Below are 21,550 nucleotides of genomic sequence, written 5' to 3'. Positions count from 1 at the left end.
TTCAGGATGGTTATTTTCACGACTGCCGCTTTACTAAATTCTAAGCGGAGTATCAGCATTTGTCTTTGATTTCAAAGTCATGGGATGTGAGACTTCAGGGGGTTGTATTGATGAACCTGGGAGCTGGTGGCCTATGCGGTGTCAAGGTCAAAACATTTGCGGTACAACTGCATCTGTAAATTTTTTTTATTTTTTTTAAAAACTCTCTGATACATGCCAAAGCCTTCTCTCTGAGGTGAACCTATATGTTAAGTAGGATTAAACTTTCTTTTTGTGTTAGCCTACAGGCAATCAAAGCAAGTATGAGTTTTGTCTTTGTTAGAGGATTCATTTACTCAGATATAGCAGTTTTAAGAAGAAATTTGTTTCTCAAATATTCAGTTCATAGTATAGCTGGATCTTATTGCTGTTGAGACAAATAACAGAGCACAAGAATTTTGGCCTTAGTGAAGCAAATTCTGCTTATGTGACCTAATACGACTCAAAAGAAAATCCAAGACTAGTCGTCACTGTTTTGCTTCAAATTCATTATTCTTGGACAAGTTACAGATACTCAGCCTCTGTTCTAAAGAAGTCACGGCACATGGTTTTTCAATGGTAAGGTTGTGTTTGATGGACAACTTTCTTAGACTTTGTTTAATCTTTTGTCCCAGTTTGTTATCTCAAAGGTGTCTTATGCTTGCTATGGGTTTTGTCACTGCGTGTTTCTTTTGTCCATTCTAACTAGTCTCTGTAGACTCACGAAGAATCCACAGGAAAATCATGAGATGTAGTTGTCGTGATTTAAGCCCCGTCGGCAACTAAGCACCCCGTAGTGCTCGCTCACTCCCCGTCCCCTCCTGGTGGGATGGGGGAAGGAATCGGGGGGGGGGGGCGGGGGCCACACCAAAAAAAAAAAAAAAAAAAAAAAAAAACCAAACCAAAAAAACATGTGGGTTGAGATAAAGAGAGTTTAATAGGACAGCAGAGGAAAAGACAATAATAATATTAATAAAAGAATATGCAAAACAAGTGATGCACAACGCAGTTGCTCACCACCTGCCAACCGATGCCCAGCCCGTCCATGAGCAGCGATTGCTGCCCCCCGGCCAGCTCCCCCCAGTTCCTATACTGGGCACGATGCCATAGGGTATGGAATAGCCCTTGGGCCGGTCTGGGTCAGCCCCCCCGGCTGTGCCCCCTCCCAGCTCCTTGTGCACCGGGCAGGGCATGGGGAGCTGGAAAGCCCTTGACCGGTGTAAGCACTGCTGAGCAACAACTGAAACATCAGGGTGTTACCGACATTATTCCCATCCTAAATCCAAAACACAGCACTGTGCCAGCTACTGGGAAGGAAATTAACTCTATTCCAGCCGATACCAAGACAGTAGTTATCAAGGATTAGCGAACCTTTCATCCTAAATGTTTTTCACTTGAAACTTGTGTGATTTCTAACTTGGAGACTGCATGAGGCAAGTGTGCTGGTTTTGGCTGGGATAGAGTTAATTTTCTTCATAGTAGCTACTATGGGGCTATGTTTTGGATTTGTGCTGACAACAGCGTTGATAACACCAGGAGGGGACACGGCTGGGACAGCTGCCCCCAGTGACCAAAGGCATGTTCCATGCCGTATGGCGTCGCGCTCGGCAATAAAACTAGAGGGGAGGTTGGCAGGGAGGTCGCCGTTTGGGGGTTGGCTGGGCATCAGTCGGTGGCGAGAAATTGTTTTCATTTGCATCGTTTGTCTTTTTTGGGTTTTATTTTTCTCTCTCTTTGCTCCCCCCCTTTTCCTTACAATTTATTATTATTATTATTATTATTATTATTATTATTTTCTCTTTTTTAATTGTTAAACTGTTTCTATCTCATCTCAACCCACAAGTTTTCTCACTTTTACCCTTCTGATTCTCTCCCCCATCCCGCTGGGGAGCGGGGAGTGAGTGCGAGGCTGGGTGGTGCTTAGTTGCCGGCTGGGGTTAAACTGCGACAGCAAGAGAACACAAACTCATTATACCCTAAATGCTTACCTTCAATTAACTGGTGGTGAAACAAGTGTAAAGTCCAGTGAGAAAGAAATATGTTAAGTACAGCCCAGCAATTGACTTTCCTATTGGCTTGTATGTTGGGTATTTTCGCCATGTTTTATATAGTATATTGTAGTATATCACATATAGGTGTGTATTATATTGTAAAGAGTAGTGGTAGTTTGGTACCGTGTTTCTGCAAGTCTGTCTGAAGAAAATCTAAGTTATTTTGTGGGCTGCCCTCAGTAAAGCACTGCAAATATCTGTCTCATACTGAAATTTATAGACATGAAGGATGTAATCACTGTCACAGGATTTGGCCCTTTGAGGAATGGAAAGTAAAGATAAACGATTGTTTTTAATCTTTAAACTGTATTTGATGAAAAAGTCCTGATAGTGCAAGTTAAGTATACACTTTAAAACATGGAAAGAGCCGTATTGAATTCAATAGGGCTGCTTTCTCACTTATTAAAGCCGGGCGTATGCTGGAGTGCATCGGTGTGTTGAGGCCATAGCGCTCTGAAAAGCCTCAGCAGTCCCATTATTATTTAGTCCAGGCATGCATGGCCAAGCCGAGCCATCGCATTTGCGGTGCGGAGTTGTGTGCGCTTTGGTCCCTATCCAGCCTCGTCAGAGACCGCTCCTTCGCGGCCTGAGGTAGTTTGTGCCTGAGCGCATCTCGTCCCAGAGCTGCAGCGAAGCATGCTGCTTGGGAGCTCTGCAGAAAGGATTCTTGAAGGGCTAGAGATGACCTGCTCGGTCATAGCATGTCTGATCCCATCAGTCTTCCAGTATGCGTGCAGTGCTTAGGGTACCAAACAAGTGAGAACTGAAATTACCGCAAGCATATTAATTTATTATTAAAAATTAATCTCTTTATTAGTGCAGTTGTGTGTTAGTCAATGAGCTGTCACTTAACATATACGCTGTTAATATAAGTTTTTGTTTCATTCAGTAACACAAATAGCTGGCTGGGGATGTTGTACAACATAGTCATGCAGCACTGGACTTGGTTAGCGGACAGAGTGGTTCTCAGAAGGCTGATTATTGTATTTTTGTGGAAAAGATGTACTGTTGTATTAGGATGGGCACATACAAATGTAGATAGAGAAAATGTGTGTGTGTGTGTGTATATATATATGCATGTATATACCCTTTAATAATGTTCTGATTCATTTTGCTCTAGCAAACAGTCCAATTGTCCAATCCATTTTTAAAGAATTCATTTTAACACAGAAGTGTATCATCAAACGTCTCTTCCACAGAAGTTTAGGCGCTTTCCTTACTTCGTTACCTCCATTGAAGTAGTTCACCACAAAGTTGATATTACAGCTATGCTTTTAGCTACACCATGCTTACAATTAATGCACAACAGTAGTACTGCCAACACTGTAAAAATAGAAATCTTTGTAAAGATTTCTTTGTAGAAGTTTAAGAACTATGTCATCATTCTCCAATAATTTTCTCAATATTTTGATAGAACATATACATGGTTTCATCAGAAATAGATTCAGTGATCGCTTCTAAGACAATTTAAGGCGGCGTGGCATGATCTGCTCTTTGCCTATTAGTACATACTACCTGTGCGTAAACCTGTCACCGTACGCTTGAGTGACTTTGGTGCTTATTGTGGTTTCTGGAATTTAAGCTGCTACTTTAGTAAAATAGTGTTATTTGGCTTGTAAGTTTTAGTTTTGCAGACAAACTATTTATAGGGGATTTTTTGTTTGTTTGGGTTTGTGGGGTTTTTTGGTTGGTTTGTTTGTTTGTTTTTAAGGTTACTGTAATCTAAATACATATTTTTCATTTGGACAAGTTTTTAGCCACCTGATGAAACTGCTCAGAAAAATTTAGGTCCCTTTTAGTCTCATTCATTTTTTTTTCTCCTCTCTTAGTTTTCAGAATTTTACTTCCTCTCCCTCTTGCTGCCTTTTTTTTTTTTTTTTTTTTTTTTGACGTTTTCCCTGGAATGCACTAGAAAGTGTATTCTGTGAAATTTTGATTTTGCTGAAATTGATCTGACAGGAAAGGCATTTTATAGTACGTTTTTCTTTTTGCTCCTCAGATGTTTTAGCTTGACTTTTTTTTTTTTTAATCTAGAAATGATGAGGGGTTTAAAACCTTTTTTTACGAATCTGTGTAGCTAGCTACACTGGAAAGAATAATTAAGAACTTGCGCAGTACAGAATTGTAAGGGATTTGTTGAATCACGTGGTCCATTTTCTTGGAATTACAGGTGACAATATTATGTCGTTGCCACAAATATCTCCTTATCAAAATAAAGCTGATTTCTCCTGTGAAGACCCTGAGTAAGGGTGGGATGTCACAGAATCTTAAATTTAATAGGGCTAATTTTAGGCTGAGATCCTGGTGTGGTAAGAGTTTCTTCTGCGTGGAAGAAGTTAGCCACCGCATCTGCAGCACCCAACATAAGCTACATGGAATCCACACACGTAGCTGATGTCTGATAAGTGGATAAGGATTATTTAAATACATTTGATCTCTGTATTATTAATATGGAAAGTATATATTTAAAGAGGAAAATGAACATAGTAATATTATTGTTTTACTCACTAATGCATTAAAATTTAGGCACTGATACTGAAAAATATCATCAAACATTTAGAATAATTCATACTTAAAAAAATATTTAAGACCAAATGTTATTAACTCATCACAAGATATCTTTAAGGATAAATTTTGATGGCATCTTTAGGGTTCCTTACATTTTCACACTTAAAATTTCCAGACCTCCTGCTCCTCCCACTTTAGACTTCATTTATCCCAGTAGGAAGACAGGGTTTCCTTGGCAGTCGGCTTGGCTAGGGGAAGACATGGGGGTTGGTTTTGCTGTATGTGGCCAATTATGTTGACCTTTGTGATGGCAAGCCTGGAATCTCGAGGTTTCTACCTATTTAGGACTCCTTCATAGCAGCATAATACATTGCTGCCATGTCAGTTTGTGGTCTAGTATTTTTACAGCCCAGCAATGCACATTTGGAGATTGTGATTAGCATCCTTAATTCCTAGGGAAAAAAAAATTTAAAAAGCCTTGTTAGAAGTAGAAAGCTGAAGACTAAAATAGTCCACCTGCTGTTCTAAAGAGTATTATTTTAATGCCCCGGGGACATACAAAGTTGTAACCTACTGATGTCAGGATTAGATTTTATAGGGCTTTTTTAATGTAAGTGGTTTTGATAAGTTGGCAAAGCATTTTCTGTTGTTCATTTCTGTTCAGTGTTTCTTAAAAAGAGTATTCTAAGATCCACAGAGACAGTAGCTTATAAAATGGATGATGTCCCCTTTCTGTTTCACCATAAGATATTTATTTGATAATAGATTAAGATGACTGTCAACTAATCACAAGAGAAAATTATTTTCTCTAGAGTTATTGTTTGAAGTTGAATTTTACGCATTTTATAATTCTGTGGTTACTGAATGTAGCAGATTTGATTTTCTTGTATGACTAACTTTTCATAGTGACAATAACAATAACAACATAGATATAAAAAAAAAATATTTCCTATAATGGGAGTGTTTATGCTAATTCATTTTAGTGTGCCTGACTGACAGTAGGGAGGCAGAGATGTTTGGTTTGCGTTCAGTTGTGCTTAGATTGACGACTGCTGTTGCAATAAAATCCCTCCATCGTTCTGAGATTAATCAGTATTCAGGTAAGAGCTTTAAAAATGTATACTTGCCCTCTGTAGAGTTTAGGTTTTGGAAGTGAATTCGGTGGCCCTGTCTTCTGTGGAGTTAGCAGGGAGCCATCTCCCAGCCGCAGCCTTAGCGGTGGAGGGCTGCTCGCATCGCCCTGCTTCGCTGAGAACTTGAAGCTGAACTTCTTTTCCCTACTTGCAATTGTTAAAGTCTCTGTAACTAACCACATTTCACCTAAAATAGTTCTTCTCTCCTCACCTTTGAATCTCTTGTAATAACTTCATTTTCTGAAAAAGCAGTTTAGGGTTTTTTTTTTTTCCCTAAAGCGGGGGATACAAGGCACTCGGGGCAAAAGGGTTCATGATCACGTGTATGACTGCTGCCATGGAGACATAGTTTAAGACAATACCTGTCTGTATGGACTATTATTTTTTTGGTCATGTTTTTTTTCCTCATTTAGATATTAGAGAAGGCTGTTATCTAATCATAAACATATTTATCTCTTCAAATTACAGTTTGGAAAGTATTTGAGAGCTAATTTAAACTTGTTCAGTAAAGATGATAGTGTTTATAGTAGCTAATTTATTCACTAAATATCACTTTTTTGTATGCACTTTTAATTGCAAGCAGCCTATGAGTTTCTTAAATCTATTGAAGCAATTCTGTGAATAATGTCTGCGAGTAATTTTCAGTTTGCTGTGCTTGCACGCTGCCCCTTACGTTGTCCTCACAGAACAATTGCTTTTTGCTATGTTGATGTTTTCTTTGTGCTCTCTGCCCCCCCCTTCCCCCCATATTCCTAGACATTGATGTGGGGAATACTCCTTGCTGTTAGAGAGCGGGGAGATCTCAAGTGGGAGAATTGCTGAAAGGTTTTGGGGGGACACCACTGCAGGTCTGTCCTGGTTTTGTGCAGGGCACCTAAGCCTTCTGGTTACCCTCAGAGAGGATACAAAGTTCAACGAACCTTTTATCTGACTCGCAACAGAGGACGTGGATCAGCCCCGATGCTGGTCTTTTCCTCCTACAGAGCCGCCAGGGGTTTAAGCCCTTCCTTCTTCCTTCTGTCGCATCGCGGAGGTTAGTCCTTTGTCTGCTGGGCTCTTTGTCCCGTGGTTGGTCTTAGTCAGCTCCCTTGTGCCAAGCCCTGAATCTTGACTGTAACACAAATCCAGCGTACAGGGACTTGCTTACTGGTGGTGTGAAATGGTAAATTACCTTGGTGGTTTGTATGTGAGTGAATGATGGTGGCTTAGAAAGGGTCCTGTGCGAGGTCCTTGCTGCTGAAAGCGCTGCTTGTGCAGAGGGACCCGGGACGTGCTGCTGCGTGATGAGGGCTTGCGCTGTCCTGTTGCGAACCACCTGCGGCCCCCTCCTCTTGTCTCTCCAGCTGCCACCTTGGAGGAAGGAGAAGGTGTCCTGCTGAGGTTTTCGGGTAAAGGTGGGACGTTTTAGGGGATGCGTCTCAGCCTTTGAGCTTGTGGCTCTGGGTTGTTTTCTACTTGAAAACCAGAGTGATGGTTGGTATTACTGTTCTTAATTTGATTAAAATTCTCACCTTTGCTTTCTGTCAAGCTAAGGTGAGCATGTCATTTTCCTTGCCTTCTAAAAGTAGTTGCAGAAAACAGGTGTTGAATCCTAGCTAAACCAAGTTTGCTTAACACAAACAGTCGTAAACCTCAGTGTACTTATGGTTCAGCTGATCTTTCTCTCTTCCCTCATGCAAAACAGGTAGTAAAATAATATACAGTCCTAAAGAAGAATCTCAGTGATCCCAATTTATCAGAGTGCTTAATTGGGTCTGTGAATTTGGCCTGTTGACTGATGATGATGAAGCTTCTCGGGGGCCCCTATTAAGACTAAAACTACTTAATACTTTATTAATCAGTTACTGACTGTTTTATGCAGATAATGCTGCTATGGATGGTCCGTTAATAAAACGTGTACTAAATCCGTAGAACAATTTTCTAAATGTTGAAAAATGACTGATTAATAGTAGACTCCTACTAGATGTTAAGAAAACAAAATGTACAATTTTTTTGGCACTAACAGAAAATTACAGGTAACTCCAGATGAAATGATAATTAGAACAGCAAGTGGCACTGTGATGGAGCAAATTAAACCCTTTAGGTATCTTGTGGTTATTTTGGATGAATCTCTACTTTCTCTAATCACTTGGATTATATTGTTCAGAGAGTAAATTTGTGATTGGGGGATTAATACACATATAATTTGACTCTGGATGCCAAGAGAATTGTAGTTCTCAATGGTAAATATTGTCAATTACTTATTCTGGTTGTATAATTTACAATGCAGCTTCCCCTAAGTTCTGATTCTAATCTTATCAATATATAGTAGTTTTTGCCTTTATTTGTTCAGCTTGGTATGAAATATCATTGTACGTTGTATGAGAAAGAGAAGAAGGGGAGCAGGAGTCCCCAGATACCTGCTGTTCAGCTCATCGCTACTACAGACTGCCTTGGGAGCCTTTTAGGGCTCTTGCCTAATCTCTGTGGTGCTATATTCTTTCTCATCCCTCTTCACAACAGTGAAGAAAAATTAGATTTTTCCATCACAGGGATCACAACCACCTGCAAAGGCTTAAGAGCCTGCACCAATGCTGTCTAATACGTGCTCTTCTATCCGTCACTAGATGAGGAGGTGAGAAAACCACTGGTCAGTGAAATACCTATCTTCATTTTCTTATAAGGCAAGATACTTAAGGATGAGTCTGGCTTTAGATATATGATTAATCCCACTTTAATCAATGTGATTTAAGACAGATATGTGCTTAAGTAGCTTGTTGAATATTGGTGTGGAGAGTGATACACAGATTTTGAGACAGAGATATATAATGGATCTGTTTGTGGTTTGGGTGGGTTTTTTTCTTTCTCTATTGCCTTAAACAAAAAGGATACTCAGAGATAACAAAAAGCTGAAATCTGATTATTACAAGTAAAAGTTTAGGGATATATTAAACACATTCAAATCTGTCACGAGTTTGAAGAAATTTTGGTACCATTTGAAGCAGCTCAGTTAACTTTTTTTGTAATGATTATTTCATAGAAGAATATTGGGATTTATGATGGGCTAAAAGTAATTGCACAATGGGCAAGGAAATCTTGAATACCTCTCTAAATTCTGGGACGGTGCTAATGGATCAGGTAATGCCGAGTACTCTTGAATTAAATGGAAATGTACTCACCGCTGATGAGTCAGTAAGGGAAACATCGGAAACCTGAAACAAAACAGGGGCTCGGGGCAGGGGCCCCACTCTAAAAGATTTTATATGACTTTTCAGCTATTTAACACATAATAGCTCAAATCACGATGCGGACTGATCTCAACAAAAGCCCTACTGTGTGTGTTTATCACAGATTTCTGTTAGTGATCAATAGCTCAGAGATATTGGGATTATTCCAGATCTGGAGTTTGGAGTTTTCTACATCTATGGGTTTTTTTCCCCCCCTGTGAAGGAGAGGGGATAAATTCACTGAACATCTATACAGTTCTGTATTTTTCTTAAATGAATCACGATTCAGTCTTGCCAAGATTGAGTTTTGTGTTTGTTTTTATACATATTTTCAAGGCTTAGATAAAAGGACACTTATTCAGTCTACCATCAACACACTGCTGTGGTTTAAGGGGGAAGGAAGAGAACCCCCAGCATATACAAGGAATATATGAAAATCTGAATCACATAGATGTTCTTTTATTTACAAGAATCATTTGTTCTCTATTTAAAGAAAAATTAAATAGGAAATGAAAGAAAACATAGTATAGCTCTGGTTGAGGCAGAAAGTGGTAATTAAATCAGGGACCATCTGCATGACAGGATATTTTTTAAAAAGGATCTATTTCTTGATTGTTACATATTTTGATATTTAAAGTGGTGTGAGGAATCTAGGACCTCAGCAGCCACTGAACCTGTATAAGTGCTGGATGCCAAACTGCCCTTTGTGTCTTTCTGAAAGTTATCCACGTGTCCTCCGTGTCTGTTTTTGTTGATATCCCAGTTCAAGGAGCCCAGACTCACAAGTATGAGGTTGCAAGATGGAAAAGGTGTTGATATTCATTCACCATTGTAGCAAAGAACTTCCAGTGTGTACTGACCTTGAGAGAACATTTTGCTGTGTAACTAACTGCTGTGTGGCATGTGCAGTTTTTTGTTTCTGCACAAAATCTGTTACAATGAACGCCGTTCGCAACTGTGTGTGATTAATGACTTCTGTCTCCAGTGGACGCACGGTAGCAGACCAAGCAATACACTGCGAGTGTCCCATAATTCCCTGAAGGCGCATCGTCACAGTGGGACACGTTTTCGGTTATTACGTGGCTTTTTGTGTTCTCTTTTGGTATGACCAGACAACTATCTCTTCCTTTTATACAGACTTCCTCCATACCCCTCGTTATTCTAAATCGCCTTACCGACAGATGGGTGCATACGCAGCCACGGTAAAACTGAAGTTGAACACTAAAACAGTAAAAGTAATACATACTGATAACATAAGGTACAATAAAAGCATCCTAATTCTCTGGGAGTGGATTGTTGTTTATGGAAGCTGAAATGCACCAAATTCACTTTTTGTATTATTATTCTGAAATTTAGGATTTATGTAGGGGAGGATAGTTTGGCAAAAGGCAACTATTATCAAGGTGCTGAAATTAATTGGCTGCTTTAATTGAGGTAGATTACTAGCTAATGCTTTCTTGAATACAGTAATTCTCCTATTAAATTATCTTTGAATAATTACCTGAAATTTCTCAGCTGCAGGGACTGATGGCTATTTAATTGCACAGTGATGTTGCTATATAATTACTTAACAAGGTGTCCTTTAATAGTTTAATTCCCCTTTTCTAAGGAAAAAAAAACCTACAAGTATGACTTTTATTTTTTAAGTGCTGTGGTTTGTTTTGGGGTTTTTTGGGGGTGTTTTTGTTTTGTTTATTTTTTTTAACAGATAACTGTTTCTGAAACAGTAAAAGAAAGCTATTTGTTGACTTGGTTTTAAAAGTGAGTCTTTTGATTGTTGAAGCATGGATTCGGACTCAGAAGAGTTTTGGAAACAAAAAAAAATTGTTAGGTATTCTTTTAGTTTCATTACATTTATTTTGTGGTTTTGTTATTCGGTTTACAGTATACTCTGAACAAGACATTAGAAGCTTACATCTGATATGCGAAGACTTAATTATGTGTTTGCGGAGTTTTGCGGATAGGGAGTTGTCCAGCTAATGGTATCTCATGTGCTGAAGCAAGGCAGGCTGACCAGGATTTTTAAACCTGTTTTTATTCCTCCTGGCCACGGAGGGTGAGGAGATTGTCTTCTTGCTGCTGGTTCCTAGCAGCTGGAAAGAGTGAGCAGAGAAAACAGCTATTTGATCAAAGATATTGAAACAAAAGGTTGGACTGTTCAGGGGTCACAAGAAAAATGGCCTGGGATCATGCTACGTGACATAAATTTCCTTGGTAGCTCAAGGATAGACTGGTTTTTGCTGACAAGAAATACCCTACATTGAACAACACAAAGCTTGACCGCTATAAAGGAGCTTTTTGTTAAGTCAAAACTGGAGTCTGGAATTGTGAAGCTGGACAGAGCATTCTGGAAAACTGGAGAGAAGTATGGTAGGGTCATCTCTCCTCCTTAGTTACATAAACATTTTAATCTATATGTATATGGATCTGCTGGACCTATACATTACCCCAAAACATTAAGTTCTGAACTTTGAACAGAACCAGTGGTCCATCTAAAACGTGAGGGCTTTTAAATTTCCTTTTTAAAACAGAATTGTATGCATACAGGGGTTACTGGTCAGGATGAGTTCCACGCTGCTTCCATGCTGATCCATGGAAGGTGTGACCCATGAACATCTCCACCTGGGAGCCTGGCACTGTTCTTCAGAGGCTTAGGACTTTGATTTTGGACATGCCACGTTCCATCCTAAATAACCTTCAAAATATATGGCAATCCTTTACAAATGGGTCAATGAGACTGGCGCAGAGCATGTACAAAACATGTACAACTCTTCTTTGAGGAAGATTTCCAAACCCGCTATTTATATATGCTACTTTAAGACCAGAAGAGAATGATCAACCCAGTGTTATAGAAATACTCTCTGTCCACAGGGATTTTTTTCAGGCAAATCTCTAAAGGATAAAGCTAGCAGAAGAATGTCTGTGCTGGATCAGAGCAAAGACGCACGTAGCCCAAGCTGTCAGGAATGAAGGCATCAGTACTGCATGTTATTTCACGAACATACAATCCTTGATTCATGCCATCTAGTGTTATCTCCACTTTATCAGAGCTGAATAACAAAGGGGGTTTTTTAATGTTCATTGATCTTGCGAGCCTGATATAAGATATTTAGCGCCTGATTTTCAGAGGTGTTCAACTTCACAAGATGGCCAACAGCCGTCAAATCAGGCACTAAAGATTAGATTTTTAATTAGAATAAACTGATGTGGAGCTGTTGACTGGATGGCATTTTTGTCAATTTGCATAAATAAGGCTGAAAATTGCATGACACTCTTGTAATATTTTCCTTAATGCTTCAGTCAGGGAGTGACAAACCCAAGAACAGAAAAGAAATGTTTTAGCCCTCGTTTCTTGTCTGAGCACAAATCCATCCCTTTTTTCCCCTCTAATTTCTTAGTAGTTTATGTCAGCAAGACAATTTTTTTTCCTTGGGCATGAGGAGGCTTGGGCCTTTATCTCGTTTGATCTAAAAAAATATTGTGATCTTTGCAGAGTGCCTCTAGTAACTTTTACCAGAGAAGAGCGGTCCAGGCTGTATCTGGGACTGCAGGACTCCGCAGAGGAGTTGAATATGAGCAGAGCTGTTGGACACTGCTCTCTTACAAAGGCCGCTGGTCCTCTTTCACCCAGAGAGCTCGGACTCCTCCTGCAGTAGAGCTGCGCTGTACTGCTGTGCTCATATTTTCATTGGATGCTTGTAATTATATGGGAACATAAATATTATTTGTTTGTACTTTACTGTATCCAGAGATCTGAAATTGTGACTGCAGCTCAGCTGTGCTAGATCCTGTACAGTGGGTTTTTTTGCCCTGTCTAGACATAGGGATATAAATAAAAGTTTCTGGGGCAAACTACTCCCATCCTAGAGCTCCTTCAGCCTGCTGGAGATAGGTGGTGTGAAGGTTAGGTGGTGTGATGTATAAACAGAAAGATTAAGGGATGTACGAGTTGCCTCTCCAGAACGTTTCCAAGCCTCCTAGAAGTATGTAAGCCTCTTCTCTGATTCTCTTGCTTTCTTGTTCTTTTCTTTTTCTCCTGTTTTCTTTCTTCTTTGCTTTGACCTCTGTTTGTTCTTCATCTCTTTCTCCCCCCATACAAACCCTCCCTTTTCATTCCTGACTCTTTCTACTTTACTCCTCCCCTCACTCATTCTCTTCAGCATTGCAGCAATGGTAGTCAAAAGAAAAAAGACACAGAATTATCTGTTACTAAATGGGTGGTGCTGATGGAAAATTAGGGAGGAGGAAAAGAATTAATTATCCATAATGTAAGGGTTAAGAAATAAGATTTTTCCCAACTAACACTATAGTATCTGAAGAAATCCTAAATTTGTGAGAAATGTGAACATTCCTTCTTCCTTCATCAGAAGGATCTGTAGCTACAGTGTCAGAAAAGGAAAGAGAGGGTCAAACCTTCTGGTTTTATCCTTGCTTTCTGTAAGTAATGTGCAAAGAGATTTTTTTTTTTTTTCTCAAGGTTGCTCAGCATCTGCTGCTCCAATTTCTCTGATTCTTAGGAAGGATGAGGTGTAATTGTAATCTGTTGCTTTGAGATCCTTCTGTGAAAGACACAAAGCAAGTACAAGTTGTCGTTGCTAGGAGGAAGTGTATATAACCAGTCATTGGCTAGAAGACTGTCCATTAATTTTTGGTTTGTTTCTTTTTAAAAAGGTACACAGCTGCTATGGAGAATATGCCAAGTCAACTGGATGAGCCAGCACAGGCAACACAAAGTGAGTTTGGGTTTTTAAGAAAAATATTCATGCTCCAGGTCAATTTATTGCAATATTACCTGCAATTACAAACCCAGAAAAGTGGTACTAATGTTTTCTTAGTTTTTTATTGGAAACGTGGCTCCATATCCACCTAGGGGAGGAACAGATGGTTAAGCTACTCCGTGTGTGGTTGTTTACAAAAAAAAAGAAAAAAAAGTCTCTACATGTCATTTTTTTTCAGCACTGTCCTTGAGCAAAAGCTGATAACATATTGACACTGGAGAATATCTGTCCACAAACGTTTCTTACAAGAACTTCAGAGCAGTGATAACCAAAAGCATTTCCTTTTGTAAATATGTTTTGCAAATACGTCTGCATTGGCCTAAAGTCTCAGTGACCACTCATCAGCATGAATAAGGTTTTCAAAAATCAGTTCTTTTCTGCTCTGGAGTGGAAATGCATGGAACATTGTCTCAGTACACACGAGCAGATGCTATTTTTGTGGGCTTTTTGGCTTTATATTTATAAATTATATAGAATGCCTATAGTGTCCAAACAACCTACCATTAAATAAAAAGGCAAATCCAATTGCAGATGTATTTTACTTGAAGGGACATGGAAGATGATAAGCAGATGCTTAGACCTTCTGTAACCCTACGCAATGCTTGGGGCTGGAGAGTGATTTTCTGAAATTTGAGAGGTGAATTAACAGGCAACATAAAGTTGGTGGCAGTGGCATTATATTCAACCCCTTTGCATTATTTCATATAGAAAATTAACCAGAGGAAAAGATTGTGGTCTTCCTTCTGATATTTTGCTGCTACAGATGTGAGAGATGTTCAAGCACCCACTGAAATAAACAGCAACGCTTGAGTTGCACTTGGTGGTTTTTGTGTTAGGAGCACGGACGAGGGGTCATCACGAGGTTCCTCTGAACTGTGGGGTACCAGGGAGGGAAGGAACTGAACTGCTCTCTGCCATTGCCAGAAATGGGAACTGCAAACAGGGGTCGTAAAACCGGCTCTTTCCACAAAGGCCTGTGATGAGCACAGTTTGAACCAGTGAATCCAGGCCTCAGTTTCCTCAACCTCCCATCAGGCTTGGACGCTGTCCTGTTAGCAGTTAAATGAAGATAAAGCGCTGCTATTTGCTCTTTCTGAAACACTTTCATTTTTCAAAAACTAAGACTCGTTGAACACAGGTCATCACCTGCCCCCATAAGCTCTATTGGTTTTAATTTCTTTTTAATGCCAAACTTTCAGTGAAATGCTTGGGGGGGAAATGGCTTTCCAATGGGGAAGCGTGTGACTTTGGTTTAGAATTGCATATTGAAGGAAAAAATAGTACTTGTGTATTTTTTGTTGTTTTTTTTTTTTTTTTTTTTTTACAATTTCCTTCTTTTCCCATACCTCAATCAATTGGTGTTATGGTTTGGAATAGAGCAGAGCAAGTAAGTTATTTTTCATTTCATGATTGTAACAAAAGTTATATATCAGCTTGGATATTTAATGCTTTTTCAGAATTAAATGTAGCCATACTGTTTTAAAAAATGAAAATTTTCTTAAGGTGGAAAATCTAAACATGTTGAAAAAATATGAATTTAAAACATTTAGTAGATTTTTTTTTTCTCTAGTAGATCACTTTTTCTGTTGAATGAATTGAAGTATGAAGGTGACAGTGAGTGTTGAAAGTTTTGCTTCTCTTTGTAATTTTGTGATATGCCTTCAGAGGATGGGGTGAGGTGAGTCCCGCAGGAGGGATGGGGGGCAACGCTTTCCCTTGTGAGCTACAGGCCCAAGGAGCAGGAGATACCAGAGTCTATAGGAGGGGACAGCAAAGATGACCATTGTAGAACTGCAAGCCTGCAGCTCACATGAAGGCTGTAAGGAGGCAGAGGGGAGCACGCAGCATTCAGCAGCGCCTTCAAAGCGACAGGAGGGAGAATTTCCTGGGTCCTGGGCAAAGTTACTTGTAAATCAAATCCCTGAGTCTGCAAGAACCAGGCATGGAGGCGAGGACCTGCCTGTAAAGGCACAGTGGGTAGGGCTAGAGCTGTATGTGAGTCATCTTTATTTCAGTTCTGTCCAGCATTACTGATGTTAAAAGAAATATAATAAGGAAAAAACCCCGCTGATATCAGATTAGTCAAGAATTGCCCAGATAAAGCTGCTGAAATAAAAAACACATAGCTTTGTATCAGTGGAAAGTCGTGCTAAGTTTATATATGGGAAATGTGCATTTCCATACTTCATATATTTCATTTTCTTTAACCGTATCACTTAATTTCGTTATTATTTAATACTCTTTCTGGATAAGTTATCTCATTATTATTTAATACTTTTTCTGGATGAGTTATCTCTAGTATCTATCTTCAGTTGCCTGATGCATATTTTAATCTAGAATAAAGTTCTCAGATCTAAATTTTGCAGCAAATATCTCCACCTTTTCCTGTCTCAGTACGTGGGAGTTCGCGTGCGAATCACGCGACAGGTCGCGTCTGGGTGTTTGACTGTCTGACAAGGGTATCGCCTATCATGTAACGGACGTGCACAGTGCTACGTATGGGGTTTGCTGGGTCTCCTTGGCGTGCACGGCTGTGGTGTGTAGGTACAGCTGGGGACCTGCACCCTCGGGCGGCTTCTTGGAGAAAAGGTCCGTGCTGGGAAGCTGATATCCCTCTGCTGCTGGGCAGCGCCAGCTTTTCCCCTGCCCAGGCAGCCCATGTACCAGACTGGTGGTTAGTAGGATCACCTTAGCACCCGGGATGCTGAAGCAGGAGAGGGTCCTTAGCTCACTCCATCACAAAATGTAGACCCCGTCTGTAATAGTGTTGTGGGGACAAATCAAGGAGTGCTGAGTCCGTGAGACTCAGCAGGTGTGATAGGGTTTCTGTCAAAAGAATGTGTTCATTGCTGTTCCTGGTCCAGATTAATGTGAAAATATGAAAAAATGTTGAGATGTGATGTCACTGGGTGAAGGGAGAAGCTTTGTAGTTCAAGTTGGCAAAAAATTGTTTTATCAAAAAACATAGATCATTATTCATGAAACTTAAACTGCTCTATCCTGAAGCAAAGTAACTGTGTTCTCTTCAGCCTTATTTCTTGTCATGCTGTAGAAAACCAAAGCGGATCTTGATTCGCTGAGTTATTTATCTGCTTCCTGTTAATCGTGAGTGATCGAGACCCGTGAGATAGCGGCTGCCCTTCAATGTGCCAAGTATAACATTACAGAAATTTTATTTTTGCAACGGATGCATTAGTCATGCAGCTTTAGGTGGTTTTTACAAGTAGGTTTTATTGATACTTTGTTTATAGGGCTGCAGTTCTGGATGCTTCATGCTTCTGGGTAGCTAGAACTGGGGCAGACTCTCTTTTGGTATGGAAAGACAGGGTTTTTTCCTCCGGCTCTTAGTGGAGGGCTAGCACTTGTTTCCCTGGGTTTCTTGGGGTGACAGGAAGACAAATTTTGGTCATCAGGAAGGTTCAAAATTAAACATTTTCTAATACTACCCATGCAGACAAGGTGCTTCAGACATTGCAGCAATTATATCTGATGTCCAATTTGAAGGTATGCATATATTGCTTATTGCTAAAACCAAACAGTAAGATTGCTCTACCTTTAGATCTAGACTTTAGTACTAGGGAGAATCTCGGAATAAAATTATAGTTAGAGTTGCAAATTAAATAATTTGGATCAAGGAAAAAAATAAGATAGTAATTCCTAAATTCCATCTCAAGGTGCACACAACTCTCCTTCCTTTTCACAGCCTCTTGTGATTCTACTTTACACACACTTCTCTTCTTTTCCCTGAATCCTGCAGCTTGCTTCTGTCTGGGATTCTGGATACTGGGTATTCACTTCCCGGTAGTAAGGGAATACTTGCCTTGTTTCTGACTTTCTGGTGAACTTTCAAGTTCCTGTTATCTGTGTGCTAAGAGATAAGATATTCATGCTCAAAGTAGTCATAAAATATTCTGTCTTTGATTTAGATTTGCCTCCTCTATTTAAAGGATAAAGATTGAAACACAAGCCATGCATGTAAAGTTGACGCATTCATATGCAACTATCATATCTCAAATATCAAGCCTACAGTCGTTACAAAACAGTACAATGTAATTCTGGTTGGCCTTAAGCCATTACCCCCCAAATTACATATGATAATTAGAATTACACTACAATCTAGGGATGCTTAGATGTCCACCTTAGATCATGCTTCCAAACCCTGGCTTTATTAATAATAAAGGAAGCTTTTTTTCTTTTCTTTTGTAGGTATGAGGTAGAGTGAGGACAGACTTAACGATGTGTCTGGCATTGAATCTAACTAGTGATATGATTCCAGAGAAAACAGTGCCCTTTTACATTTTTCAATGAAAAGTTCCAGTTATCTTGATTTTAATACGCTCCTTTTGAAACCTTGAAGATCCTAATATTTGGCCTGAAAATAATTTGGTTATTGAGAGTGCATGTAAAATAGCGGCGCTCAGCAAAGAGAGGGCGGGCGACGTTTTGTGCCGCCCTTGCCCTTGGCTGGAGGCTGCAGCGGGGCTGCAGCCAGGAGAGGGCACAGCGAGCAGCTCTGCCCGTTAACCCTTGAAAAGTTGATGGCATAACCAGAGAAAATCTACGTTGGGCTTCATACAGCACCTTTTGATTGCGCTTCTAACGTGCGAGTGAAATAGTGGCAAAGAGGAAGAGCTGCGGTGTTGCCTAATAGAAGAAATCCGTTTTAATTTTCTTTTCCCTCGCATCTTTTTGCTTTTTATGCATCTTAAGTCTTCAAATTGTACTTAAGACATAAAATGTCAGCGTAGTTTTCCTTCGATTAGAATAAGAATCAGTTTAGCTAGATCTGTGTAAAAACTTTTCTTCAGTATTGTGTAGCTGGAATAATGTAAGAGTTAGGTTGTCATGAATGTGGCATATAGGCACATCATTCACGTGAGAGAGGTGTAATGGGATCTATAGGTCCTGAGGAGATATAAGCTTAAAGCAATTGCTAGATACGACGTTTTATACTTTGGGTAAGACTTCTAGCACATCGGGCAATTAAGTATTTGTGTGCACCAAGTATGCGCTCAACTGCTTGTGTAATTTGCATGAATAGCTAGTTGCACACATAAGTACATAATTAATTAGCTGCCTGTGCTATTAACTGCTGTGGACATACAGCTACATCGGTTGCTTTTTTAGGAGTGTTTGTGAGAAATTTTTAGTGCTTGTCAGATACGGGAGTAGAGAAAGAATAAACAATAAATATGGCACTTTGTATGTATAAGTATGATCCATACAAAGTTGTTGTCTTAACAAGCCAGTAGCTGCTATTTTAAAAATACTCCTTAATTGGCAAATGCCTAAGAATCATCTTCAGTCAGCTTAGCTTCATGCCGACCTGTAAATCCAGACAATGCTGTCAACTGTAGCTCAGGTATTTAAACCTCAGCAACAGTTTTTACATACAACCCTACATCGTGCCTTCCAAATTGGTCACACAGCTCTTCCTTTTTAAATGGGGAACATGTGTGAAGGAGACTGGAGCCCGAGAGCTGAAGGCGATGCGAGCTCCTTCGTTGCCCTCGCTGGGCTTTGGATCAGGCTCATCAAACTCAGCAAGGGGCAGGTCGCTTGCACAACAGTTATAGAGGCTCTTCCCTATGAATGAATAAACCATTTATAATTGTATTTTGTAAAGTGCACAGTCGCCATAAATGGTATGAGTTTTTTTTTTCCTCTGAATTGGGTTCTTTGTACTGAAATGTGTAGTTAGCACAAATATTCATCCTGCTCTGCTGTATAAGCTGAAAGGGCCCAGAGGAAGCTATCAATGCGCAAGTCACGCTGACATTTCGCTCCTCGGTCCTTTGCCCCGATACTGTAACTTCTCTATTTCTCGGCAAAGGCGTAAGTGAGGAACGTATCCAGCTAATACAAGAAAACTTCGACTTTTCATGAGTGATAAAATCCAGGGCTGAAAATGGTGATATTAATTTAATTCCTTGTTCCTTTTTTATATTTGTGAGTTTTAGGAGCAGGAACCTCAGGCAGTTGTGAAGCAAGATGTGTGTAGACTGCTTATTTGTTGGAAACCAACAGTGAGTGCTACAGTACTTAGAAGGGAACCATAATTGCTCTAAGCTTTTCCTCTTCTGGGCTGTATAGTACCCTGATCTTCATAATCCTGGGTATTGAGAAACTGAATAACAGTCATCTTGTTTAAAGTAAAGCGAAAAACATCAATTGCATCTCTCCTCCCTGACTCTTACCCCGGCAGTATTGCCTTGAAAAGCAATTTTCCTCCAGAAACACTGACATATTAGTTTCCTTAAAAATTAAGATGTTTCATTAGTCCTTCAGATTCTGAAAGCAAATCACCATCAATACTCTTTATCTGAATATTTTACATGAACATAAAAAAAAGGATGCACTCACAGTGGGGTTTGTATATTTTAAATAGAGATGTACTTTTCCTATGCGACGTTTGTGGTGGAATGCTGCTTTGATCACAGTTAAGCTTCAGAATTAAGGTAGCTGTAATGGCCAACATCCCTATGAAAACATGCGTACTCCTCACATGCAATACTTCTGTTTTTTCTAGCCAGGATCTGCCTATGTATCTTATTGCAATGTCTTTCCATTGGTATTTTCCTTCAAAGTCACGTTAGAAATAACCAATAGACAAAGTACTTGTACACATGCTTTAGAGTAACAGCAACAAACAAAGCCCCCCAAGTAATTGTCAGCCCATGTCAGCAATTCAGTTATTAGGATCACATAAACCCATGTCTTACATATTCCACCCAGAATTGTTTTAAGGTCCTTGTATGCATAGAATTTTGAAATATATTATTTGAATATAAAAGTAGATTATGTATTTCCCCTGTGGCTGGCCAAATGTCTTTCCAACAAAGGGTAAAATAAGAAGGCTATTTTTTTGTGTAAAAGAGTGATCTTTTTAGTCATGCTTGATTGCTTTTTCAGGACTGTCTCCATTTATAATGAGATATTCTTGGACTCATTTGAACCAGAAAGTTTAGCAAAATTGTTACATTTTTACATAAAATACCTTGAATTATTTAAACTGTCTCAAACTCGGTGTTTTTTAAATATGTGTGATATAGATTGGATTTTTTGCTTCACAGATTGAACATGCCATAAAATGGAAATATATTTAGCGTATTTACAAGAAATATTTGTTTTAATCTTCCATACTTGTCAGCACTTCACACTAATTTAGTCTTATCTGCTGCTAAGGAGTTACACAGTAAGGGATGCACTTGTTATTCAAATCCCTATTAATGTTCCATATCATAGTTTGGCAAGAAAGCTGTTACTGTATTGGACCGCGATACAGGAAAGTTTTAATTATCTGTACTTTTCAGAGAACTTGGCCTAGGATGTCTGTGCTAGCATGCCAAGAACAATGATGTGAATTTACTTTTATCAGCAGTTTAAAATGGCATTATAAAATGTGTTCTGTGATACTGCTTTTAAAAGATCTAATGTGCAATGGAACGTGCAGAGCTTGAGGAAAAAAATATTTTTGCTGTACTCACAGTGCCCTGATAATATGTCAAGTATGCAATGCTGTAGAAATATTTATTTGTAGTGAAAGATATATTTCCCATTACCTAAGTTTGTTTTACAATTGGAAAATACAGAATCGTACTTCCATGGTTAGCTTGAGTCTAGTTTTTGCATTACTCTGTGTAATGTTTTCAATGTACTTTGTAAAATAATTCATTGTAATGTTAATAGAGCTTACTTAAGCATTTCTGTACTTTACAGGCAAAAAAGGTCTATCAGTTGTAGATCAAGTAGCAAAACCCTACAGCAGTTCCTTTTGTTTGATATTCCAAATTTTATTTTACAGTATATTCTTCAGGCAGTATGAGAAGCAGCTCTTCTGCTTCTGAACCCACAGC

General features: G+C 39.3%; 1 protein-coding gene across 2 annotated transcripts in view; it reads left to right on the top strand.

Moving 5' to 3' along the window:
- LOC148050743 (uncharacterized) overlaps positions 1-21,550 on the top strand; it is a 302,993-nt gene that overhangs the window by 132,516 nt on the left and 148,927 nt on the right. For both annotated transcript variants that reach the window (XR_015700443.1, XM_087739255.1), the window contains one exon: positions 13,588-13,649. Coding sequence is in view for 1 of the 2 variants with exons in the window: in XM_087739255.1 (XP_087595381.1) it covers positions 13,588-13,649 (62 nt within the window). In the remaining variant the exon portion in view is untranslated. The remainder of the gene's footprint in view (positions 1-13,587; positions 13,650-21,550) is intronic.

This window comes from Nipponia nippon, unplaced genomic scaffold (genome assembly GCF_047370975.1).
Source record: "Nipponia nippon isolate SJK-2023a ecotype South Korea unplaced genomic scaffold, ASM4737097v1 scaffold_7, whole genome shotgun sequence".
Classification (NCBI taxonomy): Eukaryota; Metazoa; Chordata; class Aves; order Pelecaniformes; family Threskiornithidae; genus Nipponia; species Nipponia nippon.
This window is presented reverse-complemented; position numbering and strand designations above follow the sequence as displayed.